This window comes from Lepidothrix coronata, unplaced genomic scaffold (assembly GCF_001604755.1).
Source record: "Lepidothrix coronata isolate B3197 unplaced genomic scaffold, Lepidothrix_coronata-1.0 Scaffold373, whole genome shotgun sequence".
NCBI lineage: Eukaryota > Metazoa > Chordata > Aves > Passeriformes > Pipridae > Lepidothrix > Lepidothrix coronata.
In genome coordinates, this window is record NW_016690553.1 from 140,249 (window position 1) to 168,073 (window position 27,825).

The 27,825-nt window shown below is 45.6% G+C and overlaps 2 protein-coding genes and 1 long non-coding RNA gene across 12 annotated transcripts in view; 2 read left to right on the top strand and 1 right to left on the bottom strand.

Annotated features, from left to right (window-relative positions):
- The window catches only part of LOC108509577, a 63,178-nt gene extending 51,240 nt beyond the window's left edge, over nucleotides 1–11,938 (top strand). For both annotated transcript variants that reach the window (XR_001878645.1, XR_001878646.1), the window contains one exon: nucleotides 11,863–11,938. The gene's annotated coding sequence lies outside the window, so the exon portion shown is untranslated. The remainder of the gene's footprint in view (nucleotides 1–11,862) is intronic.
- USO1 (USO1 vesicle transport factor) lies at nucleotides 1,633–27,085 on the bottom strand. Of its 9 annotated transcripts, none has more exons than XM_017839077.1 (26): nucleotides 26,981–27,085; nucleotides 26,682–26,768; nucleotides 26,498–26,562; nucleotides 22,308–22,387; nucleotides 21,315–21,326; nucleotides 18,892–18,992; nucleotides 17,910–18,012; nucleotides 17,697–17,752; nucleotides 17,320–17,440; nucleotides 15,800–15,978; nucleotides 15,216–15,356; nucleotides 14,367–14,455; nucleotides 13,704–13,858; nucleotides 13,239–13,450; nucleotides 12,399–12,419; nucleotides 10,575–10,685; nucleotides 9,802–9,920; nucleotides 9,424–9,605; nucleotides 8,407–8,528; nucleotides 7,560–7,698; nucleotides 6,673–6,836; nucleotides 5,973–6,062; nucleotides 5,140–5,220; nucleotides 3,661–3,759; nucleotides 2,997–3,212; nucleotides 1,633–2,605 (listed from the first exon to the last, which is right to left on the bottom strand). In XM_017839077.1, exons 1-26 carry the CDS (start codon nucleotides 27,044–27,046, stop codon nucleotides 2,528–2,530), a joined length of 2,889 nt encoding a protein of 962 aa, XP_017694566.1. In that variant the 5' UTR covers nucleotides 27,047–27,085; the 3' UTR covers nucleotides 1,633–2,527. The 9 variants fall into 9 exon arrangements, with proteins under 9 accessions (XP_017694566.1, XP_017694565.1, XP_017694563.1 ...); XM_017839076.1 differs by having other exon boundaries at nucleotides 1,671–2,605; nucleotides 5,134–5,220; nucleotides 13,239–13,444; XM_017839074.1 differs by having other exon boundaries at nucleotides 1,671–2,605; nucleotides 5,134–5,220.
- LOC108509580 lies at nucleotides 16,883–26,631 on the top strand. Its single transcript, XR_001878651.1, has 3 exons — nucleotides 16,883–16,997; nucleotides 17,506–17,675; nucleotides 26,456–26,631. It is a non-coding gene; the product is annotated as an uncharacterized LOC108509580 (long non-coding RNA).
- Nucleotides 27,086–27,825: the final 740 nt, after the last annotated feature.

A 27,825-nucleotide genomic window follows, 5' to 3' on the forward strand; every position in this document is an offset into this window, starting at 1 on the left:
ATTTGCTCCCAGTAGGATGTCCTTCATCAAGAACAGTGTCATAAGATTATTGAGTTTTTATAGAAGTGATAGGAGGTGATCACAGGCTTGCCCAGACCCAGTTCTTGTTTCTGAAATGTCAATTCAAATAAATGTCATGTTCTAGCACCTGCTTCTTGGAGCAAAGGAGCTGGGTATGTACAGTAAAACCCACAGCCTGCACAACAGGGCTATAGAAGTAGTAGAGCAGCTTGTACGTGCCACAACTACCTATGTAGTGACAGATTCACCATCTGCCTCCACAGAGAGGCCTGTGGGCTTTCAGAAGTCAATTTAGCTGGATCAGCATGCCAGGTGAACATGGCAGGGAACCACTTCCCAACACCCATTTCTGCAAAGGGGCACTGGTGAGGCTGTTCTGTGCACAATTGTGCCATGCAGGTTGCTTTAAAACCTGTTAGTAGCCAGTGTGTCTGCATCCTGAACTCCCTACCCCACCTAGTTATCTCTTCCTTCGTTTCTTCCAATGTTCAACATTTTGGAGCTGCATTCAAAGGGCTGAACTTCCCAAGCATAACCCTGCAGAGAATGGTAACACAAACCATGTTGTAGCATCCCACCTTTTGGGGAGGGCACCGATTGGGGTCAGGCCACACCATCCCTCACGTGCCTTCTGCTTTCACATACTGAGGCTGAGTTTATTTTTCGTGTGATTTTGTCTCATCATGCAAGGAAAAGGTTCCTTTACCTTTTCCCATCTGCCTTTCTCCGTCCCCCTTCCCTGTTTCTCTAGAGGCCCACGTGCCTCCTCAGGTACAATCTGACCAACTTGCAGGAATACTTGCTCATTCTGCCCTCAGCATTTGCAGAGACCTTGCAGAACAGCTCCCAGAAGTCAATAAAGTAAAAGGAGCTGGGGCAGTGTGAAAGGTGTGTAGAGCAGACTGCAAGTCACAGGTCACCCAAGAGGACACGGGGAGAGAGGAGCAATGTCCCCACTGGTCCAACCCTACAGGGCACATCAGCTTTCCAGGTTTGCCATACACAACAAAGCCACATACACAACTGACACCACTCCTCCTCCACTGTCCCCTTCGCTCTCTCCTGCAGGATCCAACGCTTCCAAAGAAAAGCAGCCTCATGGGGCAGCTGACAGCAACGGGGAAGAGGTTCGAGCAGATATAAGTAAGTAGGTCTGCCTTGTCCAAGCAGGGATGGGCAAACTGTCACCAGCTCCCTGGGGGTGGCACTGGTGGCAGTGCTTGCTGGACACCTGGGCACTGAAGCTGTCACCTGTGCCAGGGCTCTTAAGAAAGGTGCTGGTAAAACTGACTTTCCAAGCCTGGCAGCTGCCCACCACTCTTACTGTGCCCCACTTATGCTCAGAGTTAGAGTAAAAACAACATCCCTGCAAAGCTCACGAGTACCATTTATGTCTGTTTTTCCTGCTGTTCTTCATACTGCCACCTGATTAAGCAATGATTTTACTTTTAAAAAAGGTCCAAAGCATTTAAGCACTTACTGAAATCCATAGTGTTCCAAAAAATCAAAAAGCAAACCGGCTGCACTCTCTGTACTCAGGTGGAGAGCCTCAGGAGGTGGTATTTCAGTACTTGCATGTGCCAAAGTGGATGAGTTCTAGACTCTCTTATGTGTATTAAAATATATTTTATTAAAACAGGACAAGAGAATAAATGAGCACTAAGTAGACATACCTATTTTTATTACCAAAAGAAGAATTTGAAGCATTTACCATTTTCAGTCTTCTTTTAAAATTTTATCTTTTATTCACTCATCAAGACCGAATAAGTTATATAAATCAGAGCAGTTTTCATTTCCTCAATGAAGTAGTCAACAAGATTTTAACTTCTTATGCTGACGCAGTAGCATGTTAGTTTTTTTCCAAGAGTGTACTGGTCTTGGGTTTCCACAAAGATTCTTCTCCACAAGGCTACCTTTCTTGCACAGCTTTTAATGGAAACTCTTCCGTGGTACTAGCAGAACACTGTGGTTCCCCAGGAGGGTCTGACTGCAGCCAGGTCGGGTGTCAAGGCACACACCTGTGTGCAGGTACAGCCCAAGGACCAGCCCCCCAGGCTGGCAGAGGCCACCCCAGCCCTTCTGCCTCCCACTGCTCTTTAGAGGAAGCCACAAACTACCCTGAAGCTCCACGCTCGAGGCAGGGGCAACGACTCCATGTGACAGGTGTTAAACCAAATACTTTTGTATTTAATTATAGACAAATGCACAGGACTATCAATGACAATGAACTGAGGCATCAGCATTGTCATGTCCCTGCTTTAAACAGTGTCTAAAGCAACTTCTAAACAAGTACAACTTGGGATATTCATGTAGAACTGAAACGGTGATTTGTTTGCTTTACCTAGTACGAAGGGTTTTCAAACACTCCAGTAACTTGTAACTAGGCCCACGGTTGCCATTTCCCATCTGCTTCCCATAAGCAGATATTTTGCTTTGTATACCAGTAATAGATTTTTCCCCAATAACAATGCAATCTCATTTTCATGGTAACACACAAAAGCGCATTCTAGTCCTGCTCATCTTCATCCCCATCCTCATCTTCGTCCCCTTGATCTCCAGATTCAATATCATCTTCATCTTCAACCTGAAATTAATAGAAGATCTGTTGTGAGCAGTAACACCTCTGACTTTATCCAGCCAGTGGAAGGCAAGAGAAATGCTTAGGGAGTGCAGATAAGCTTATAGCTACCCTCAGGGGATCAGCCAGATCAATTAATGCTTCATACACGCAACTGTCATAATGTCACAGTTTTTACTTCTCTGCTAAAGGTGGCTGAGTACTGGGGACAAGAGGCAGGGGTCATCTTTTACTGATGGCTGCCAAATTAAGTTGAGAAAGTAACTCTGGTATGTTTAACACCCCTCTGTGCATAGAAAGAGGCCTCACCAGACTTTTTGGATCAAGCTTTGCCATACCCAGACTGGTCAGATCTGCCTCAGACCCAAGAACTCACTGGTTGCATTCCTTCACGTACCGGTACGCCAAGATCCTTCAGTTTGATCTTGAGTGCAGATATCTTCTGATCCTGATCAGCCAAAAGCACCAGGAGATCATCCTGTTCCTTCTTGGATTCTGCAACTTCTCGCTGCAGTTTGCTCTTCTCATCTTGCAATATCGCAACCGTACTGCTGGAGGAGTCCAGGTGCTGCTTCAGCGACTCCTTCTCCTCAGAGAGGGCCTTCACTTCACTCTGGCAACAGGAAAAATCCCACATCAGGTTACAGAACAAACACAGGAACAGCTGTTTCCTAAAACCATGTTCCATATGCTACCTTTAACAACTCCAATCCACCTTGTGCCTGGTGGCCTTGCTCCCACACACACCTACACACCCTTACCCAAACCACTACCAGGACAAGTACTGACTGGGGCTCCCTTCTGCCCAGCCCAACTGCACTGGCCATGCCAGAATACAGCTCATTCCTAGACTGTCCTTACAAACTCCTTCAAGGCAGACAAGGCCTACATTTCCCAAGGGAAAAAACAGAGGAGACATCCAGCTTCCCCTACATGGCCTGAGACACTGAGGATGCTAAGGAAACAAACCACTTCCATCTAAAACCTTTGCTAGTGTAGAAGCCCTCCTAATTGAAGGCTGATTATGTAGTAGCTTGGTTTGGTGTTCACCCACTACCAACCTTCAGTTCTTTTATTTCTTGCTCCAGTCGTGCCTCCAATTCAGAGCTGGTTGCTGCTGTTGCACCACTGTCTCCTAACGCAGGATCTGCAGCTGCATTCTGTGGACAAGGAATTCACTATCAGTGCCTCACATACCAACACAGTAAGCTAAGATATTACAGTCATTTTCTTAAAGTATCTTTCCTTTTTACAGCATAGCCAAGGGATGGCCATTACATACATCCCATACTGCAAGGCATGAGGAAACAGATTTGTGATTGTGGGGTCTCAGTGAACTCCTATGCACATGCACATGTTCACACAAAGAGATCACAAGGTGCAAATCTTTGGTAGATAGAAGCTCGAGTTGAAACAGACTGTTCAGGTTTCTTCAAGGCAGACTCTGTAACAGCCAACCCACTTAGACACTTCTGATGGGCCAAAGATGTTTTTATTAGATTTAATACCCAAATCTCTGTGTGTGACTACTAAAAAAATAGCACTAGTGAAACCTCAGCCAGCCCTGCCCAGTTATAATGTCCATAATGTGGCAACTGTCTGTCAGCTACAGCGGCCACACAGCACAAATTCCAGACAGTTGCCTTCCCAGTTGTACCACACTTGAGCCAATGCTCCAAGCAGGGGAGGCAGGAGGATGTAGGATGGCAGTGAGGTGGCCTGACAGCTGGTGGCACCATGGGACACCGACACACCTCTGCCTCGGGAGCACACATGGCCAACACACATGCAGTGGCATCTCCCATGAGAGCAGCTGACACTTGTGACTGTAGCAGTGTTCAAAGCCTTCCTCTCTGACCAGCTGTACATTAAACACTCATCTGGCAGCTGTTTGTGTGGCCCATGTTCCTGCAGCTTCATATGCGTAGTGGGCTGTGGAAATGTCTGTAACACTTCCCTACAATGTGTTGTTCAAGTTCTGTAGCTCAGTGTTCACTTCCTAAAGCTGTTTGCTAGTGGTGAGGACAGTCACATTTATTTAGCTATTCTGTAAGGCCTTACTGGGTTATCACTCCAGTACCCAGCCAAGGAAAGCTCTGCAGCATTTGGAGGCCTGCACAGACAGATGCACCTCCCATTTGCCATTCAGCTGTACCTCAGCTTTGTAGTCAGCATTCTCCAACACTTGTAAGAATAATCCCTTCCATGTACATGATAGCACAGTTGTCTCTCACAAAACTATTTCCTTTTATTAGAGTATAAGCTTAAACCCCCAGTAGTTGGTATTTGCTTTTTTAAGAACACCAAGGAACAGTGCCCTCCCAGGGCACTAACTTGACTACCAGTCCCCTCTATTCCCATGAGGGGTTTGTCTCAGTAACTCATTACTGGATTTAAAACGCTGCTGGAGTCACTTGGTGTGTATTCTTAAAACAAGATTGGTTTAGGACAGAAGCTACAGACACTGTAAGCAGCAAGGCAGGTCTTGAAGATTTAGTCCCCAGTAAAAACAGAAGCAACTTGTGCACTGGTACCATTACTTGTAGCTTTTGATTCTCCATCTGAAGCTTGGAGATTTCTGCAGCCTGTAGTTGTATCTGACTCCTGAGCATTTCTAATTCCTTTGGGAAACAGACAAAAACTTAAAGTTAATTTGATAAGGCAAGGTAGTTATTCACATGATATTTTTCTCAAGTTCAATGCTACCAGACTCACTGCCTCACTAGCATGTATGTGAGGAAAGCTGCCTCCCTCTCCATGGGAGCACAGCAACCATTTCCCTAGGAGACTAGACTATTTTCTACCCTGCTCTCACAAACCCGTTTCTCTGGAATGCCCACCCAAGGCACCTGTCTGAGCCCCAGTCATGTTTATCAAGGTTTTTCACACCACCTAAACTCCCATGAGCATCTTCTGTCCATTATCCCTCTCAGAGCACAAACCCACTATGACTTACTAATCCAGGCATAATTAGTTGTGATCAGACAAACTCTGCCAGGTATTTTTTTGAACAACAGCTACCTTAAATTCCTGGATCTGCAGTCCTTTAAACACTTAGTCTGTGCTGTACATCCAATACCTGGAAATTTCCATAGCTACATTTAAACATATGCTTTGCAGTGGATAAACACATTCTCCAAGTCTGACAGGTCAAGTGTCTTGGCCTGCCTGTAACCTGCTTAGTGAAAACTGGGTTTTTTTTTGGATGCATAAGCTTGATGCTCCAAGATCAGGACCATCATTACAAAGACAGATGATTAAAACCAGCAACACATCCAAGAATCAGTGCTCCTCCCTGAAGGGTGACAAAGCTCCCTTCCCATCCCAAGCTACCCCTGTTGAGCCCAGGTTTGCTGAAATGCCACAAGTTCACCTTCTGCAGCTCACTATTGTGCTCCAAGCCAGCAGATTTGATGGTCTGTGAAGACTGCTCTGTGGTTCCCATTTCCAACTGGGAAGAATTCTGTAAGAGCAACACAAAAATCAGCCTTAGAATGAAAACCCTAAATATAGTCATGTTGTCAGAAAAAAAAAAAAAAAAGAGCAAGCAAAGTGTTCTTGCATGATCAAAACTCCCAGCAGAGAAGCTGCAAATAGACTCAGAAAGGCACATGAAAGCTCTCTGATGACATGAGAGCAGCATTCAGAGGTCTGCATTCAGAGGGACCTCAGCTCCTCTAAGGTGGGTGCCAAAGCCCCCCTCCCCAGTGCAGCTGCAGGAGACAGGCACCACTGAAAGCAACACCTGTCAGCCTGCACTGACAGGCAGGCCACCAGGAGCAGGTCTGGGGCATTACCCCCACCACTAAGCTCCTAGGAGATGCCCACCATTTTTCCCCATCCAAAACACACTAAGACTACTGGTTCTGAAGTTGCACAAGTTTCTTGTGCCAACAGTGCTAAGCAGCAGAGGCTCTGCTCAAGCCATCTCCTACCACATTGCCTCTTTCCAGCATGCCATTAGTCAGGATAGCTTGGCTGCCACCACCACGAGGACATGCACAGCTTCAGGCAAGTTACACTTGAAACCAGGAACTGGCAGCTGGATTGAGTTCTGCTGAGACAGCACTTACTAGTTTTTCTATCACAGAATCCTTCTCCCTTAACTGCCCTTGCAGCAGTTCATGCTTGTTTTTCCATTCTTCCAGCTCCTCTTTCAACTTGCTCACTTCTTCTGTCTGAATGCCATTCATCTGGAACGTGTCACTGTGGGAGTTATGATGCTGGGTGTCCTTTCCTAAGGAACAGGAGTTTACAAAGATGAAGCAAACATCATTCTAAGGTTGGCTTCAAACACACAATTTGAAGTCCTTACTGCCTGTCCCCCTTCTGCCCCACAGGGCAATACAAGCAATTCTAACTCAGGAAGCAAAGCACAGTATGTAAGAATTCTTTAATAATAATAAAAGCACATGATAAAGAGCTCTAATTTGCCATTCCTTCAGGTATTTATGCTGCTTCAGCCATTCAATCCGTCCAAAGTAAGGCCATGACAAATTCTACAGAGGGAAGATAATTGTTTCCAATCATAGATAATTTAGAGTTTTTTCAAATAATGTCATAACCAGCTTATCAGGCATCTTGACCTTGGAATCAACTGGAACATACTGCCCTGATTTAAACACTCAGCAATTTCTCTAGTGACAGCAACAGGCTTCACCTTGCACATCTGCCCTACTGTCATCTTCCCCAACTCTTGCTTTCATTCCAGATCCAAACTTCAGCACACTCTGTGGCCCCCCTGTTCTGTTCTGAGCCTGAACAGGCAGCAACTGGTTTGGATTAACCTGAAGCAGAGCAGAGGCAGCTCCCTGCTAGTCACAGTTCCCCAACAGACATGTCTGCTGGAGCTCTGCTGCAGCTTGCCACAAGTCACACAACATCCCAGCACAAGGCAGACTTTATACATGGTTTTATATCATTCCTCCTAATATTTTACATTATTCTTCACGAAGCCTACCTAGCTGTACTTTGAGGAGATTATACTGGTCCTTATGCTGTTGGATCTGGGACACTTGCTGTGTGACAGTTGCCTGGAGCTGTTCATTCTGAGATGTTAAAGTGTTGATTCGTTGCTTTAGTTCTTCAAGCTCCTGGTCCTGTGAAAGGGAAAAAAGAGCACTTAGAACTAATAACACTTCTGAAAACAATCCTGTCAGGAAGGTGAATAAAGGCAAAAAAACCTTAACAGGACCTGCACTTCAGTCCACTTCAAGAATCTTTAAAGAAGTCACAGCAACTGCAGACATCCTATGTTCACTAAAGCTTCACTGATGGTTCAGAAGTGCCCCTGAGTTCCACATGTCCCCTAGACCCTCATCCCTAAACTCAACACCTGCTTTCAGTTCATTACCTTTGTTCCTCTACTTGCTGCAGCAACCACACAATTGAACTACCACTGGAAAAAAGGCTTTGAGAGTCCACCCATAGTAGGTATAATACTCAAACTACACCAACAAACCACTTCTTCCTTCAGCCCCATTTCATCTGTCCCCTTTCCAAAGGTGAGAGCACAGAATTAAGAACTGCATCTCTGAGGGGGATGCAAGTTCTCCAGTTCCTCATTTGAGAAGAAACGCTCCAACAAAAACAGATGCCCCTCAAGAAAAAAAGAAAATTAGCTTATCCAGTGTCCTAAACACTGACATTTCAGTTAAACCTAGGCAGAAGTGTTTCTACAAGTGTTTCTGCATTGCAAGATTCCTTGTCACTTGTTTTGGAACGGGGTATCAAACTGCACTGCAGTGCCTCTGGAAGACAAAACAAAGAGCTTGTAAAGGCACATGTACAGGGTAATGTCCTCTTACCTGCTCCCTAATGACTTTTTTGTAGTGAGTCACAATGTTGTCATGCTGTTCCAGTGTCTTCTTGACCTCCTCCTCCTTTTTATCCTCCTCGCTGGACTTGTAAATAGCTTTACTTATAACACCTGTCAAAAACAGTCTTTGTCAATTAGAGCCCAGTTCAATTTTTTTGGTCTTCAAGAGAGTCCCAAAACCTCACAGTCTGAGTTCATGGCTTGATAAACTCAACCTGCACATTAAAAAAAAGCAAAGGTTTAATAGCAAGTGGTGATTTCTTTATTGCAGGGTTTGCACACTTACTGCTTTACTTGGTTTCAGAGACAAGTAAATGCGTGCTTTGAGTCTGTCCTATCAGAAAAGTTGTGTTTTACTTGCACTATGTCTGCACTATAACTGCAGCCCAAGTGGTTGGACAATAAGTGCAAGCCTCTGAACTACAGTGGCAAAAGGCAGATCAAACTGCTTGGGCAAACCCATATTTACAGTTGCTGCTTTAAGGCTTTTTCCTTCTCTAGTCTGAGGTGTAAGTATTATATTAATAAACAGGACACCAGTTACATGTTAAGAACCATGACAACCTGTCTATTCTGTGAGGGACAGAAAAGACTAAAGCAAGTGTCCATCATGTCCTAGAAAGCCAGGAAATTCAGCATTAAGTTTTCTTAATTAAACAGTTGGAAACAGCCAACATTTGGATTGTGTACTTCCACAAATCAAGCCTTTATGATCATCACATGTGCTCAGTACTTGAGTTTCCGTGTCAGCACAGGTAAACAGCTCCTGGCCAGTGTGGTAACTCCCAGAATCTATTAAGAATTTAAGAATCATTTCTTCTAAGAACATCAAGTAATCCAGTTCAAGTATTTTTACTAAACACTAAGTGCAAGCTCAAGTATATGATGACTTCCAGCTGTTCCTGTAGCCTTGTCATGTCATCACACTACTTTAAGATAGTTACATTCAGCACATTTGGTAGCCACCAGCTCATCATAAACTAGAGAAACGAGTGCAACATCTCACCTTCCAATTCCTTTACCAGCTTGGTGAATTCATGGTCAAACATCATGTGGTCTGGGCTAGAGAAACTAGGCTGGGGCTTCTGAGCAGCTCTGGAGTAAAGTTCATGTTTGCTAATGAAGCCAAGCTTCTCAATGAAGTTCTCCCTGCCAATCCTCTTCTCAATCAGCTGCTTCAGCTTCTCTCTAAAAGCAAGAGACAAATCAATCCCAGTGCAACAACTGAGAAGTGAACCCCTCCTTCCCTCATGGCAGGTTTTGCAGTTGCAACTCTTATCTGTCTCAACCCCACTGCCCTGTCCCAGTTAAAAGCCTCTTTAACCACCACCTGCCACTCACAGAACCTTTCCCTAGGGTCCTTTTATTCCTACGTCATACTTACTTCCTATAATTCTCCAGGGAATTGTCATTGTAGTAGATGGAAATGCCAAGCAAAAGTGCACACAGGCCTTGGACGAGCTGCTCCTCTTCTCCCAGGTTCTCAGCTATCTGCCCTGTGAGCTGGAGCTCTTGTTAAGGATATTGGACATATTTCAGCATCACAGCACATGCAATGAGTTTCTCCCTGTACACATTCCCATTTATTTTCACATGTAAAACCAAGCTTGATTAAGAATTAGACAGAAGAGCTGGTAAAACCCTTGCCAAGTTAACTCCTGTTTTGAAGGACTTGGGTAATCAGTGGTTCCCCTGGAAGTTCTCAGTAAGTGTTTAACCCAGGAGATTTAGTTGTTTCAAAACTCAAGACTTGCAGTGTGGATAAGGTGACAGTTTAGCCTTACAGACTTCAGTATTTTTATCCTGAAAAGCAAGCACAGAATTTCTTCTTCAACAGAAGTATGAACACTCTTCCTGCCACTTGAGCATGAGCTTAATTCACAGTAAAATCATCACTGGGCTTGTTGCAGGAACACCCCACTTGGCTGGCCAGCTGTGGTGCTTTTGCACTGCACTGTGGTATGTGCACCCTACAGACAGGGCAGGGTAGGCAGAGCACTGCCAACAAAAGGCTCATTTTGTCTCTTGGCCCACTGCATTTTCTTTCATGTCATGCAGAATCCCTGTAAACTCATCTAGACAAACCTTTGACTTGAAAATGAAGAATCCAGGTCATGTCTAGGCAAGGGGTTCTATCCACAAGCAGGTCAAGGATACAAAAGGTACATTGGCTGGGTTGTGAAGGAAGTGGGTGACAGCAATGGAGCAGTTGCTCAGCCAAGTGCAAAGCAACATCAGTAGTCCAACCCTGGTCTGCACTTTGCTGCCCTGCAAAGAATAAAACTTCCCATCATCACCTTTACACAGTGCATGACTTAAAAAAAAAAAAAAAAAAGCTGTACTCCATCACAACTCACCTACTTCCACCTCATCATTTTAAAATCAAGTCATGTCTTTAAAAACCACCCATTCTTTAGCTATTCTGGCAACAGCTTTAGTGCTTGGATCAAACAGAGATTAAACCATTCATATTGAACTGTCTTCAGAGCACACCAGCAAGCAACACATATGTGAAAAATGATTCAAGGCAAGTTAGCACCAATATAAAGTCATAACACATTAGTTCTGCATTTGTAATTAAAACAAGGTGACACAAAGGAACATACACACAATGCCTGTAAAGAAGGAACAAGGTGTACATGTAGTCAGGTAAGGATTCCCTGGAAGAGATGCATCACCAAGACTTGCCCTGCTGACTAAAAACTGCCAAGTGTTCCTATTATTTTCTAGGTCAAAGAAAGATAATGCTGGAGTGGTTTTCAGTTCAGACAGGAATGCTAACTGCAGTCCTTTATTTTTGTCCACTTGAGAAAATTCGGTTTTGTCTCCAAATTGACTACTTCTGTCTCTGCTGCAGGGTTTTGGGCCCAGCTGTGCTAAAACAGGCATCCATCTCTTCCAACAGTCAACAGTCAGATGGAAGCAAAAGAGCTCCCTCACTTCCATTTCCAAATACTGGCTATAATTGGCCCAGCACTATTAACCAGTCCCTACTGGGAATAACCCCTGGAACTGGCAGTGTTGCCCTACAGCACGTGGGCACACCTCAAGCTTCTTGAGAACACTGGCACACACCCTTAACTCAGAAACATGGAACTACTTTTGTTTACATGGAATTACTATGTGCAGCACTTAGCACAAACAATTTATGCTGGAAGCAGCTGCAAACCACATTTATTCTCATGCACTGCTTCCTCTTCTGAGGTCAAATTGATGTGCTCTGCCTAAGGATTTTCACACAGTGCCAAACACCCTCTATAAACAACAGCTATTTTCTAGGCACACCGTGGTAACACCCACTCAGAGATGACAGTGCTCCATGGCTGCTGTTCTACAGTTCAGGCTTGGGAACAACACAACCCCAACCCCTCAGGACAGCTGTGATCAACAGAGTAAATTAAACTATTCTACAGCAGCAATAATTTTTTTGTGCTTCAATTAACAGCCTGGAAGTCAAACAACTCTTCAGGGGTCATTTGCTCAGAACGAGAACCCAGCTATTCAGGACCAGTAGAGCCAAGGTTAAAGTAACTGCTGGTAAGTAGAACACACCCCACGTCTGGAAGGCAGGTTAAACAGTTTTTCCTTCAGCAGCCAGGACACCAGCAGCATGTTCCCACTTCAGATGGTCCCAGCTGTTTGCTACAGGCCAGTCAGCAAACAGCGTTTCCAACAGTTTTAGTTTTCCTTACAAGAAAGCACATCTGTTACATGAACAGATGGCCCGTGAGTCCACCCCACTGCAAAAGAAGCACCCGTGCTGCCCTGTATGCCACAGTTCTGTGGAGCACCCCCGGAGAATCCCCTGGAGACACAAGGAGTTTGTTATGCCAGGGGAAACCCAAACCCACTGCAACACAAAGCTGTAAGTGGAAACACAAAAAAAAGCAGTTAAAGAAAACCTCCCCAGCAAACCCCAGACAAGAGGGAAAGGCCTGCTTTTGGCAAGAAAATGCCCAAGCTGTGCCAAAAAATACATACCCGTCTGTCGATCTTATCACCCTGCAAGTTACACACACATTACTGGAGAACCTTCAAGTGGAACACAGTTCAGACACATCCCCCCCAGTCTGAGTCTCTTCTATTATTTAGGACTGAAGAGCCTAAAGCAGTTTTACTGACTCAGATTTACCATACGCAAAAACACCAGGAAGAAGATAAAAATGAGTACTGGCTCTTTTCAGCTACAGCAGCTGAAAGAAGTCACATGAAGGAATTCAAAATTCCAGCCATTATTTGCACTCGCAGGAAAAGTCTAATTACCACCAGAATAACTAGCTCCTTACTATTCCACATGCTTTTTTCCCCCCAGGCGGTTATAACAGAGGGGAATGTCACAAGGAGGTTTGGGCTAGAAGGGGAACTTCACTCACTGGCCATTTGCCAGGCCAGGTATTAAGATGCTGAACAAGTTCAAAGAAAGCTTTTAGCCTTTCATAGCAAAGCCAACAATCAATACATGAGAGCCTGCTGTTTTCATGATGTTTCTGGTTAGCAGGCCCAGGTTAAACACCAAACAGGCACTTCTTGAGCACAAAAACATCATCACTGGGGATCCTGCCAGTTGGCCTTATCTGTTAAGTCAAGTTTTGGGGCTGGATACTTCAGGGCACCTGAGAGCAGGCAGCCATGTGATGAAAAAGCAAGATTTGCTGCTATTCTCCCTGTGAAGCACAGAGTGCTTTAAGCAGAGCTTAAAAATCATCTGCAAAAGCCAACCCTCCTCATTACATCACCCATGTCCCCGCAATGCCCCTGCCCAGGAGCTGCATTCCCCAGGACACCCAGAGCTGTATCCCAAGGGTGCAGGCACAGCCGTACCTGGGAGAGGATGTTGGTGCACTGCTGCAGCAGGGACACGGGTGGGTTGCCAATGCTGGTTGCCAGCTGGACCCGCAGCAGCTGCTCTTTGAGAGTGGCATTCTCCTGCAGGGCATGGGCCAGGGCCACGGCAGCACACCAGTTGGACAGGGAATCCGTGGAGAAGAGGCCCCCGCAGAGCAGCTGACCCGCCGAGACAGAGTTACCTGTAGCTACCAGAGAGGCCAAGAGATTAAAACAAGCCACAAAACCAGCCAGGTATTTAGGACAGCACAGACTTTAACTGCAGGAAGAAAACAAACAAACAAACAAACAAACAAGTGAGGTTTTAGAGCAATTCTAAGCCAAGCTGCCTTGCCTGGATTAGACACTGAACAGCAGGTACTGACTCCCCCCAGGACAGCAGCTGGTGCATTAGCACAGTGCCAGCTCAGGGCTCCCTGCAGCCATGTGGGCCTGCCCTACCGTCAATGGTGGATGGCAGGAGCGTGGACACAATCTCTCCTTGGCCTTTTTGGTTTTTGTAGAGGAAGCACTGGAAGCAGTAGAGAACAGCACAGCGTAGCACAAAGGGCTGCCTCTCGTTCACCATGGACATCAGCAGGACTACAATGGCAGGCCTGTAGGAAAAGGAAGGGAAAGCCATGAGAACAAAGCTGTGAATGCAGACAACCACAGCTACAATTTGAAGGGTGTTATACAGGTAAGGAAAGATATCTTGGCCTACCACTGCATCTATAGCCATTTTAAACAACACCTTTAAAATACCAGGTGTTACTCAAGTTTTTCATTTACTTAAAACAGAACAGCAGATGGATTATCTATCTTCCTTGCCTCCAAATGCTCTTGTTGACTGTCCTCTGGCTGACAGGGGCAGCTGATCCAATCCAGGAATTTCTCTGCTATTGCTCCTTCAGTTTTCAGGTGCCACCAAACATGAATTCTAGGCCTCATCTCTGTACAAACACACCTGACACCTTCGTGCTGTACCCAATACACCCCACATGAACTTCAAGGTGTTGCTCCAGAGCCTAATTCCAGCTCTGAATTTAAACAGTCCTTTGCATTAGACTGTCATGGCCCATACCAATACACTACTACCAGAGTTAAACGCTTTTCTTCCCCTACCTCGGTGGATTAGAAGGTGCATTTACAGAGGCAAAGTAGTCTTGATTGGTCTGGCATCCTCGGATGACCTCTGATACAGTATTAATGGTCTAGGGAAAGGGCAGAGAGAAAAGTTAAAGAGAAATGGAAGTGTGAGCCATAATCTACCACCTAGATCACTTCAAGTTGTTCAGTCTGACCCTGACAGCTCAGTATGTAAAGGCACACACCAAGCCTCGGCACAGATCAGTTCGGTAAAACCACTGCACATGAAATCAAAGCATTTAGGAGCTGTGAAACACTGACCTAAGGTTAAGGGACAAAGAGCTCAGGTGGCTCTACCACACCCAGTCACCTCCAACTTCATTTTCTCTGCCAGATCAGTTTTGCTGCGCCAGCCACTTAAACTGGACACTTTTTTAAAAAGTGAAAAGGTAAAACCTTTTATGAAACAAAAAACTGCAACAGAGTAACCAGCCCACACTCAATCCACTGCTGACAGGGCTGTCTAGAACCTACAATTCCTCATCATTGGAAGCCTGCCAAAAAGAACACTTGAAGACTCTCACAAAAGAGAAACAATAAAAAAACCCACCCCCAAACCAGGAAAACAGAGATCAATTCAGCTGCTCTGGGATATGCTGAAATCCAGCAGAAAAAGTAAGCAAATCCAAATCCTTTCTGCTTGCAGAACACAAAGTAAGTGACTCTCCCATTTGTGCTGCCCACAGAGGAAGCTGATATGTCTGGCATCTGAAGTACTTGCTTAGCAAATATTCAGTTTGTCTCTGCAGCAACTGGTTCTCCCTGTAGACTGCTGTTACCACCCCTCTGGTTGCTTCCATCCCTACATCCATTTGCCCCTCTTACCTCTGTCAGGATGTCGGCAGGAACCCCAGTTGCCATGAGGATTGTGCAGAGCTGCTGTAACAGCCCGCAGTGGAACATGGCCTTCTGACAGCTGCTCGTGGCACCAGGAGGGTTGGTGGGAGACACCAGCACCCGCACAAGCTGGAAAAAAGGGAAACATTCCCACGTGAGGAGAGCCCAAGACATTCTGAAACGCAAAACCAAGCTCATTTGAGGTTGACCATGAAATAGAATTGCTCCTCAGAACGGAGACTGGAGAAAAACAGAATGTTCATCTCATTGCTACCTATGGTGGCTTCATTTTGAGTTCCATACAGGGGGATTCTTTACACAGAACATCCCTGATTATGTTTTCATCTTAACTCACTGCTGCAGCTCAGGTTACATGAAGCTGTGTGATGTACCAGCCATTACAGGTCCACCTTTGGCAGTGTTGGTGCTGAAAGCAGCACAGCTCATGAGCATTGGCAGCTAGTTCTGAGCTAAAGGGAACACGAGTCTCACAGTTGTGACATGACACTTCACCACAAGGGAGCTGACAAAGTGCTGGCATTGGTGCTTAGGAGTTAGGGGAAGGGTTTTACCTGCAGCATTAGGTGAAGATTAGTTACTTTCTGTGCAGACCACCCACAGTTGTCATCTCCCACCTCAAACCAAGGCTTCATACGCTGAATGTAGGAACCTTCTTTGAAGAAGTTCTGATTGGAATTATTATTCTTCAGCAAGTTTTGTAAGAGGAGGAGACAGTCTTCCACCACTATTCCTGATGAGAGAAAAAAAATAAAAATCAAAGTACAAGTGAAAAGGTGGAAGCAAACTAGTTTCCCTTTGCAGGCAGGATGTGTTGGGTAGAACAGAGCACACACTTCTGAGCTCTTCATTCTGAACACACATTACACTTGGATCAAGAACTGGGAACCTCACAAACTAAGAAAGTAATCCAAGGACACTCTAAATTAAACACATTGATGTTGATCCAGCATATTCTCAAGGAAATCATAGTTGTTTTTCTTCCACAAGTCCAGGGCAAGTTTCCAAAGCATATACAGCTCATTAGTCAAGTGGGTAGGAATGGCAAAGACCTAAACCAAAACTTCACCATCACTCTGTGTCCTGAAGTTGACCTACTTGAGTGTCAGACTACACTGTCTCTATCATATGCACTCAAATGAAGTTCCTCCTGAACTGCATTGTGGTTCCAAGGCAGCAGTTTCTTCCTGGGTTACACATTTGTTCTCTTCAATCACTGGCTACATCTTCAACTCATTTCAAAGCTACTTTCTAGTTCGTGTTATCCTCAGATAGAGGTTCCTCCTATCAGAGGAACAGATATGTAGGGGGGGAAGCAAACAAGTTTTAGCACTTAGGAATTTACATACCAAGTCTCCTAAAATTATTAGCTGCCTAAAAATAGCAGCTTTAAATCAAAGGTTTGCTTAATATTTCCATGCCAACATACCTGGAATAACTGAGCTGGAAGAGAAGCATTAGCTGCTCCTGCAGCCCACAAAAAGGTCATCAACAGCAGCCTGTCATGTTACTGAAATAGATTGTGTAGTAAACTACAACTGATGGTAAACTCATTGTGTGTTGCTAGTAAAAAAAGAGCTCCAAAGTGCTGCACTATTTTTGCTCATATTTTTTAATCCTTTATCCCAACAGGCAAGGAGCTGACCAGAAAACTGAAGTTATCAGAGCAGCTGAAGGAACTCAGCAAGCTGTTACCTCCAGCCACTCCAAGTATCCAAGTATCTCACAGGAGGAATGCAGATGCTTAATTCTGTAAGTGACAAATGCAGCACACACATCTGACACTGCCATTCCAAGCACATACATTCCCAGGCCTAAGCCAGGCAAGAACACACTAACTCACTCACACGTGCTCAGAGAGGTTGGCTGATGTTTTAACTGTCACTTTTCAGGAGACACTGAAGCCCTGCTACTTGGTCCATCTGGTTTTGCTTGGTTTGTTACAACCAGTGTAAGTTTTGCTCCTTCTACCCACTGACCCAGGTCCGATTACCCACTATAGGTAGGGGTAAACCTAATGTAAACATCCCCTAGTAGTTGGTGCAGAAGCACAAGACCAAGTCTTAGACTTTACCTCCATCGCTGTTTCCTTCCTCTGTTATGATATCCAGAAGTCTCTCAAAGGCATTTTCAAAGGCAACAATTTTCTGTATGGCTGCATTACTTTTGGTCAACTGCTGTAACAACAAGACTCCCTTGACAGGAGGGGGAGAGGAAAAATTCAGCTTAGTTTTTCCACAACTCCATTGCTTTTCTCAAGTCACAGCTCTCAGAAGGATGCTGAATGAACAGCATAATCCTCAGCCAGGACCACAAGCCTGGACTTCATGCCCTGCAACTCAGCACATGTCAAACCCCACCATGGACACCAGGCAGTGGTTCCCTCGTGGACAACACCGAGGACGCCAAGTGGCCACACAGAACAGAGGGGTAAGTTCCTTCTGTACTTACATCATTCCGTATAACCTCCCTAGAGTCGGCCAGTAAATCCATCAGTCTGGAAACACCTGCAAGAAACACACTTTTTCAGAAGTAGCATTAAGAGGTGCAGCTTGTTTGTGCTGGGGGTCTTCAAGACCCCTTGCTCAAGACTCCTCTAAGCCCTCTGCCATGTCTGCTGAGCTTCCAGCTCCAAGGTTATCAGCAGTGAATTCAACCACTCACCCATGGGGCTGACAAGAATGATCTGCTGCACTTGGGGGCCTTGCTGCTTTAAAAGAGATGTAAGTAGCTTCACTCCAGGCCAACGGACATGGAAATCAAATTCCTGCAGAGATGGAGAGGAGTACATTAAGGAATCCATCCCTCAGTATTTAACTCAGATACACTGACAGATGCTTAATACTGCTGAAAGCCTAACATGGCTTCCATGTGGGAAAAGCAAAGGATCATAATGAAGTTGGATTACCAAGGGGAAAAAAAAAAAAAAGTATTTGTGTTGCTCTCTTCAAGCATAATACTTTTAGTTTAGGAACAAAATTTTTTAACAGCTGCAAGTGAAGAGGCAATTCTGGAAGATAAAACCATTGGAAAATGAGTTAAACATACCATGCTGCAGGAAAGCAGTCACCCTTTCCACTTGAATTGCATCTCAGACACTACTGTCTCATGATCATTTAATTATCTCAAAAATTATCCTTGCACAAGTCACAGCTGCTGCTGTTTGGGGAGCAATAATTCTTATTGTTTCTAATCAAGTATCTAAAACCCTTTCCCAAGTAACAGGATGAAAGGAAATGGCCTCAAGGTGCACCAGGGGAGGTTTCGATTATTAGGTATTAGGGAAAATTTCACCACTGAAAAGGTGGTGAAGCATTGAACAGCTGCCCAGGGCTGTGGTGGAGTCACCACCCCTGGAAGTGCTCAGAAACACGTGGATGTGGCACTCTGGGACACAGTTTAGCAGTGAACGTGGTGGTGCTGGGTTAACAGTTGACTCCACGATCTCAGAGGTTTCTCCAACCTCGAAGATGCTGTGATTCTACTCAATGTTACCCTGCTTTAAAAGCTGCACTAATGGTGTTCATCCAGGTCAGTCCTGAGTCCCCTCCAACCCCACAGTCACTAGATGCCAGCACACCTCACACAGGCCTCACTAGGACAAAACCATGGCTCTCTCCAGCCCAGGCACAACACTGTTACTCACCTCTACAAGAGTCAACAGCAGAGTGACATTTTCTTGCTGTTTAATGAAAATCTCTGTGAACTGACTTCCCAAATCATCAACTTGTTTTGCCGAGTTTTCTTCTGTAACAGTAAAAAACAACGTATTACAACACAGTTGGAACAACTTCAGCAGCTGTGATTTTTATTCTTATTAAAATAAGGCCAGGGGTGACCAAAAGACTTTGAGTCACTGGTATAATGTTAATGGAATTATTTTCAGGACAAACACCAAAACAAGCTTTTCACAAAACCAAACCCCTACATTATCGTAAGAGTAACTTTGAAGTCTCAGAGCAGGACATCCCCATGCAGCTCAACCGATGCAGGAGAGCAGCTCCCCACAAGGACCACTCACTGATGTGTGAAAGCAAAGTACACGTCACACCACTGCTGCATGAACACAAAGCAAATGCACAAGTACCCCACAAAGTGACAAAAACATGCAGACAGCATCTCTGCACCACTGCTGTTTTTCTAGGCTGAGTGACAATTTACATAACTGCCCCATAAAGCAATGGCATGTAGGCACTACTGCTTGGCACAGTTAAGGGAATGTCAGCTGAAAAACTTCAGGAAGAGCAACTCTAATCCCAAGGGAAACAGATTTTTTTATAATATAAATTAACAGAACACAAACAGTAAAGCCAATGAATTTCTGACTAAATCTAAGAGTCTTTGGATTTTTCCTCCTACTCAAAGTGCAGGATTTACAGCCTTATCAAGGAGACATAAACCATTAACAACTGAGCAGGTATAAAAAGGATCAAAGACCACACACCATCTCCAAGCTCTGCACTTGCTGGGGGGTATGGCAAAACAAATCTGGTGTCAAGAACATGAATTAAATTCAATAAACCTAATTCAAACTGTTGGCCATGGTGATTCACTGCAAGGTATCAGTAACATCTACTTGCTAAGGATTTCCAGTGCAGCAGAAGTCTTTTGTATGGCCTTCCAGACAGAATAGCTGATCATTTCCCATGTCATACAGCTGCATTTCCCCCTTCAGCAGGCTTAGCAGTACAGAGCTTACAAGAGGGACAGAGAAGCAGCAACACTCTCCTCTGAGTTTCTTGCTGCAAAAACGACGAAACATTACGAAGGAGTGATAGAAGAGAGGACAGACTGTGTGCAAAAATAATAGCAGCCTAGGCATGGAGCACCTAGCACAATAAATCCCATAGTGAGCTCTCTGAAGCTGAGGGTCTTAACAAGTCTGGCACACTCCTGTTTTACATAAATGAAAATAAAAACTCCACAGGAGTTCAGCTTCTGCACTTGCTACTGCAGAGTAAGAGGCAACTCAGTTGGGAATCAACCAGACATGGATTGCACACACTGTAGTTTGCTGCAAGCCAAGGAGAGAAAGCCCCAAACCCTAAACATTTTACTTTTAAAATTAAGTCAAAATATCTCATTTTGACTTTTCCACGAGCTGTGACTGAACATCTTGTCCTTTTCCCAAGCCCAGCTGCAAATAGCAGGTGTTTGAACTCTTGATCCCAACTCTTGTCCTTGCCCAAGTTCCAGGAGGTAAGGCAAAACCTGAGCAGTACCCACAGCTTGCACAGCCTCTTTCAGCTTTGCTGTACTTTATTTACTCTAGTTCAGGATTCTTCTATGAAAGGGCCAAATCACCTTTTTTCTCTCTCAGCTCTTGCTTTTTTCTCTAACTATTTCTTCTGCTACATTTAAAGAAAAGAAGGAGCTGGACAGAAACAGGCAAAGGGAAACTGCATCTTTCACTGACATGGACACACCACAGATCTTGCAATCAGCCTTCTACCCATAACTGCTCTTTGAATCTAGACACTCACAAGGTTCTCAAATAAAAGACAAACTTCCATCTGGTAAAATCAGCTCTTAGCAATTCACCAACAAGCAGCACAGCAAACTAGAATTTAATCCCAAAATAAACAGATGAAGTGCATTTTGATAAAATCAGTTTAAAAAAGAAGGTGGGAAGAATTAGTGGTGACTTGGAGTAGAAGTGAACACTATTTTAACATGCATTGCTTAAAAAAGACACTGTGAAGGATGCTCACATGCAGCTCGTGCATTTGTGTCCAACTTCAGGGTTCCTTGCAAACAAACCCTGTTCACAGATCTCAGCCCATGAAAATCCTACCAGTTCTGGAGCTGCACTCTTTCATGACATCCTTATTAAGAACTGATCATACAATCTGTAGAGATCTGCTGGCATTCAACATGCCAAATCACAGGAGAAATCCAATTGGAAACACTTGAGCTCCAAGGAGTAAGTGTAGAGCAGAAGGCAAAGTGCTTCCCCTGAGCTCCAGTTGGGGTTTTTACAGTGTCCCTTTTAAGTGCCAGCAAGTGTTACTGGTGTGAGTAGCAACTAAGGCTAAAGTGCCATATTCATACAAGTAAAGGTTCTTTTACCTTCAGAGTCATCTGTCAGTGCAGATAAAATAAAAAGAAAGAAGAGACAGGTTTACAAGTTGAACAGCTTTCCACACCACACAACCCATGACAGCATAAGCTCAGGTTTCCCAAACAGCCATCCCAGCTTCCTACAGGAACCCTGACTCCTTTGGCAAGTTCTTATGGAAGGGGCTGAACCAAACCACCCCTTACTCTTAAAGGAGTGGTGATCTCTCACACAACTCCAGTTTGACAATTCTTTGCTCATTTTAAGAGACTGCCAATAACACTCTAGTCCAGTCCATAATCAGAGCCACTACCACAAACACGGATTCACCAGCACTGTAAGACTCTGACCTTGTTCAAAACATCTGTGAATGTTTTGAATGAACATCATCCTTGATGAACAAGGAAAAGAAAGGCAAGTAAGCCAAGCAACTATCTGACAGTTGTTCAGAATAACATTCATAGGCCTTTGAGACCAGCTTTGATGGCCTAGCAAGAAAGTGGCATGGATTTTCACAGCCCAGCTGTACAGTGGCTGCTTGGACATCTTGGGAAGGACTGGCACAATCACTCTGTGAAGTGCCACAGCAGGGCTGAAAAACATCTTCATACTTACATGGTATCACTATCACAGGTACCTGAGATCTTACATCCCAACATCTCTGTTGAATCATCAGATTGTAGTGTCCCATTTGACAGTAAAAGCCAAAATTATCCTTTCACAATAACAAACCATGACTTCATTTTTAACTTACAAAACTAGAAAAAAGCAATTATCCCATTCCAACCTGACTGCTGTTCACAGAACATAGTTTTTAAAATTAATAAGCAAGAGATCAGTGTTATTTTAATGCAAGCTGCATACAAGATTTTTAGCATTGTCCTAACAGCTACACAGTAACAAAGCAAGTCTCAGCATTAGTAAATCACATCTGATGATGATTTGAAGAAGCCCCAAGGAAAGGAGCCCCACAGTTAATACAACTATTACTACTGAGTGCTTACCTTGCTCCTCCTCTTCTAGGTCATTCGATATTACATTGTAGAGAGTGTCCAAGGCATAGCCAATTATTTCAGAATCTGAACTGCAAATGAGAGAACCACTTTTCTTTAATGACTTATTTCCAGCTACTCTTACAAGATTGCTTTTCTGCCCAGGCAGTTCCCTTTGCAGCCTTAGGTTGCTCCCCCAGGCGAGCCTCAGCAGGTCTGGTGACACAAGATGACCACAGGAAGCTTCCCTGTAGGTGTGTCTTATTTCCTGAATCATTCCCTCCAACCTGTTCCTCAAGTGTACCAGGAAAACACTCTGGGAAGGCTTCAGACCATTTCCCAGGAAGTCACCCAAAGAAGCTGCAGACAAGCTTCAGCACCATCCCAGGATGTCAGCCAGAACCCCAGCCAAAGCTTGGAAGAATGCAGGACCAGCTGTGGATTCTTCCAAACAGGCCAGCCTCTCCAGCTACACCCAGTTTTTAAGGGGTTTTGAATTCCAAGCATCCCCATGAAGTTGCAAGGCAGCCTTGCTAACCCCAAAGCATTAGTTCACCTGCTCACACCCAGACCTGCCTCAGGACAGACCTGTTTCTTCTGCATTACCAAGACTGAAGCATCTGTAAACCCTGCACTACAACCAAGACACAGCCAGGAGTCCAGGAGCAGAGTGTAGCCATTTTGCTGCTGCTTGCTTTGTTGCTCTTAAACCAGGAAACAATCAAAGCACAGCTGGTCAAAAACCAAAGGCAAATAAAAGCTAAGATCACAGACAAAGGCACCTCTGGTTGCAAAGACACCTCACAGTACTGGCATGACTTAGCCAAATATCTGAAAAGCACATTGTCAAAAAAGATCTCCTGCTGACTTTAAGTGCTTGCCTGCACTGTGTAAGGCATACCAAGGCATACCAAGTAAGGCTCCACACCAAAGACAGATTTGCATTTTAAGAGGCTGCTAGGCTGGCTCAGAGCAGAGGCCTGAAAAACCACCTCACCTTTTAATCCATGGAAATGGTCTCACCTAGCAGGTATGATCACATCTCCAGCCTGCTCATGTTTTCCCTGTGTTGTGTTAGTTCTTCAATACACTACTACAAAGACTATGCTTTCCTTTTCATTGACTTGAAACAATCCCACATCTAATAACACACAGAAGTTCCCTGGAAACCTAGAAACACCCACCAAGCTGTGGCCTTGCTTTTCCTTTCCATTGTTAAGGAAATCACAGCAGCTACAAAAGAATAACCAAATTTAATGTACATGTTTCTGTAGTTGAAAGAGAACACCACAAAACGAGGACAGCAGTGTCCCACCTCTGCTGTTCACTGCCTTGCTACCATCTGCTGTTCAGCACACACCACATCTCATGGATTGTTCTCTTCAGACTGAAGCTGTCCAGCTTCTCCTCTGGAGTGACAATCAGTCAAGAAATAACACTTCTATTGTCAGGCATCCATAGAAGATGCAGCCCCTGTGCTGGACTGCTGCATGGCACAGGCCACCTTCCCCATCCTGCCTCTGCCATTTGTGACTTGACATGGCATTCAACCCCGATGTCAGGGCAGTGCTCTGAGTTCACAAACCACAGCAGAACCACATGGAAAGGAAGGCACCCATGTATGGGCTGTCCTACACATATATAACTATGGCCTGTGCCTTAGGAAAAACAGCTCTCTTAGGTCCACGCATTAGGTTCCAAGCTCTCTCCAATGTCACACTGAATTTCAAAAATCTTCTAATATACATAGAGACAAAACAGTTAAAGATCAAGTTGGTTTCTCACTCCTATGCCTTCTCTCACACCAACCGTTCAGTGGTACTGGCCTGTTCTACAGTCAATGCCAAGTTTTTTTCAAAATAATCCCTGGTGGGATGTAGCAACATCTAGACAGCTCGTCAGTAGAAGTCCTCTACCACATCCTACTTTATATTACAAAATAAACATATGGCATAAGAACTCTGGTGTGTGTAAGAGTCTGGAAAATGTAAAGCTGACTCAGGCTCCAGGATGGCTGATGCACAGAGCTGGAACACTAGTCCAAGAAGCCAGTTTGCTAAAGAACAAGTTTTAAACACTCAAGCAGGAGACAGAGCTTCAGGCAATCGAAAACTGTTTTAATAAATAGAATGCTGTCTTCCATTTAGGAAATGGTGTATTGCTGTTCCAGGATAAAGGCTGTAACTAATTTGAAACAACAGCCCAAAATCCGAGGACAGAAGTGAGAACAGGACACAAGAAACACCTTCACTTACCAAATTAAACCTTTCGTAATCTTAAACTTCACAGCAACACAGTCAGTGTGCACAGCCAGCATGAGTGACTCACATGAAAACAGTGACATGTGAGAAGACACTTTGAGTCAGCCATTGACTTCTCTTTCCTCATCCCATGCAGCTGCACCGCAAGCAAGTGAACAACAGGTGGAAAAGAGCATTTTCTACTGCTGCAGAAAGCTTTAGGGTGCCTCAGGTGGACACTGGAGAGGTACCAAAGGTCACACACCGAAACAGCAACCACAGCACTGCCCTCTGGCAGCCAACCTGCCTCAGTTCAATGTGCCTGTCACACTGGGCACAGAGGACAGCTGAGCCTGGGAGTCACTTAACCAGTTATTCAGATGAGCTGGCTTGGATTTGTGTTGAAATAATCCTAAACCCCTCTCACCTCTACCATCACTGACAGCAAACAGAGCACCCCAGCACCTTTAGCACCTGCACTGGTCAGCCACAGGGCCTACAATGCTCTCTCAAGTAAGCCAGGGCACACAGCGTCGGGTGGCTGACATGCTGGCAACAGCAAATCAATTTACCAACATCTTGTGGCAGACAGCATTTCTGCAGCTGAAAAACCAAAATAAACATGTATTAAATGCAGCCTGAGTCACAGAAAACATCCACAGGGGCCCAGGATACACAAATTCCCAAGGATCAACTGAAGCCCAAAAAGCACAGAAAAGCCTCAAGTCCCTGCCCTGAGGGGTTCAGCTTGGCATCTCAGCTAGGAGAAGAGTAGAGCCCCACCTCCCTTCTCCAAGTTAAAACCTGCCCTCAGGAGCAGAGAAGCAGATGAAAGCAAGGCTCCTTAACCTAGTTTTTCTGAAGGGCTTCCCCATCATATCAGGGACAGTTACTCCTATAACCTTCCCTTTTGCTGTTTGCACCAGGTCAGACATTCAGTTTTAACTATCCAGGCAGATGAATAACATGGACTCACCTAGACAGCAGCCTCACACCTTCTTCCCAGCTGGCATAACTGGCTGGGCAAGCAAGGCCTCCACCAGCAGCCTTGGGTTGAACACTGAAGGGTTTCATGTCCTACATCCATAAATGGAGCAAGAGGCCTCCTTCCAGACAGACAACTGCTACCTTCCTAACTATCCTTTGTCTTGACATCAAGAGACACACTCCTCCTTCCCATGTATGCACATCTAGGTATTCCACATAAGACCTTAAGGCTGTTTTGTATCAGTTTATCAGCTTAATGGTTCAAACCCAGATAGAAAGACTGTCCCAATCCAAGCACTGCAAACAGGTTCCATGTTACAACCTGTGCCTACTATCAAGTACAGCAATGCAATCAGTTGCAGAGATAGATAACATATTTCAAACACTGGACTCCACAAATACTACAGTCTGGTCCCCAGAGAGCATTCAGACTCATGTCATCTGTCACAGCAGTAGCCCTGGCATCCTGCTCTCCTGTTCACCTGAATCCTTCAGTGTCAGTGCCTGCATTACTACCCAAGGCAGAATTATTCTACCAACTCATTTTCTAACACAGCAGCAAAAGCACACACCTGATGACTTCATTCACTTCCTGTTAATTGTGTCTACTTCACCTTTTGCCCAATAACAGGCTGATTTGGGTTATTTCAAACCCTGTATTAGTTAAATACATGGTCATTTTGGACTCGCCTTCCCACAGCAGTGAAAAGTAACCCCTGAGAAGCATGAAGGCACTTTGGTACTACCTTCACTCTTGAGGTAGTGTTTCTGTCCCTCATCCAAGACCCTGGAATTCTGTCCTTATCCCCTCTGAGTATGCTCTGATAAACTTGATCATCACAAAAAGCCACTGTGACAGGAATTAGTAGAAACACAGCTCCCTCTATGTCTTGTCAGTCCAGAGCACTGATTCCGTATTTGTTGTTTCAGCAGAAGGGGGTCCCGTTCCCAGCCAGAGGAGGCTGCAGCACTCACCGGTCTGTCTGGAGAACGTGGATGAGGTGTTCCATGGCCTGTATGCCGACCTCCAACCGGTATTTCTGTTCGGAGAAAACCAGATTTGTCAGCGGTCGGAGCCCGAACACCGAACAAAGCTTCTTTAGTAGTACATGGCAAAGGTACTTCAAATCCATGCGGCTCCTCGGAAGTTGGCACTTACCTTGGATAACGACTTGAGAGCACGAACGGCGTCCCTCCGGTCATCCAGCAACGTGGACGAAGCCACCCGGTCACAGAGCTTCTGGATCTGGAAAGGTACGTAACACCCGGGCTAAGGCGGCCGGGCAGGACCGCGGGGAGAGCGCCCGACACCCCGTCGGGGCTCCGGCACCGCACGGGAGAGATGCCCCCTTCCCACCCCGCGGCCCCGGGCACACCCCGGGCCTGTCAGCGGGGCCAGCAGCAGCACGGCCGGCGCGGCCCCCCGGCGCTGCCCGGCCCCCCGGCGAGCCCGCTCACCGTGTCGGCGCCCGAGGGCTGCGGGCCGGCGCTGGGGCCGCCCATGACGCCCCGCAAGAAGTTCATGGCGGCTCGGCCCGGCCCGGCCCCGCCGCTCCCGCTCCGCCGCCAACCCCCGCGGAAGCGCCGCCGCGCCTGCGCTGCCACGTGGCGCCGACGCGGCAAGGGCGGGGCGGGACAGCGGGACAGCGCGAACCCCCGCGCACCGGGAACACCGGGAAAACCGGCCCGACCGGCACCTCCGGCCCCAGCCAGCGGCAGCTGCGCTCCAGGAGAGATCCCAGCCCTCGGCGCACTTCCCAGCCTTGTTCGGGATCCGCTGCTTGGCCTGCATTTCTCGTTAAGGAAAAAAAAAACATCCCGAACGGGTGCGAAGAGCAGGGTCAGCTCGCAGAACGTTTTGTTGTGTACTGGCTCCCGGTGACGAACAGATGGGCAGATGCTGGGGGCATCTGTCTGAAAAACAAACCCAGCACACCCCTGTAACCCAGTTCCCTGAGACTTCTCAGGGGTCTGTCCACCCACAACAACCCCAAGACTTGGAATTCAGAAATGGATATGACTTAAGAGTAGCTATCACTTCTCCATTTTAACTACAAGTAGAAAAACACTATTAGGTTTAACCCTAACTCACTCAGAGAGAAACAGAAGCTTACCCAAATAACACTGACAGCTCAGTGTTATTTGAGGCAAGAGCAAAGGCAAGAACACCAAGTAGTTGATTTTCTTTCAGATGCTGACTTTCCCCACATTGGACGCTACCACAGCACTTCCTGGATTCCTGCTGAAGAGCAGCAGCCAAGAACCATCACTCAAAACCCTTCAGGCACTGCATCCACAGACCA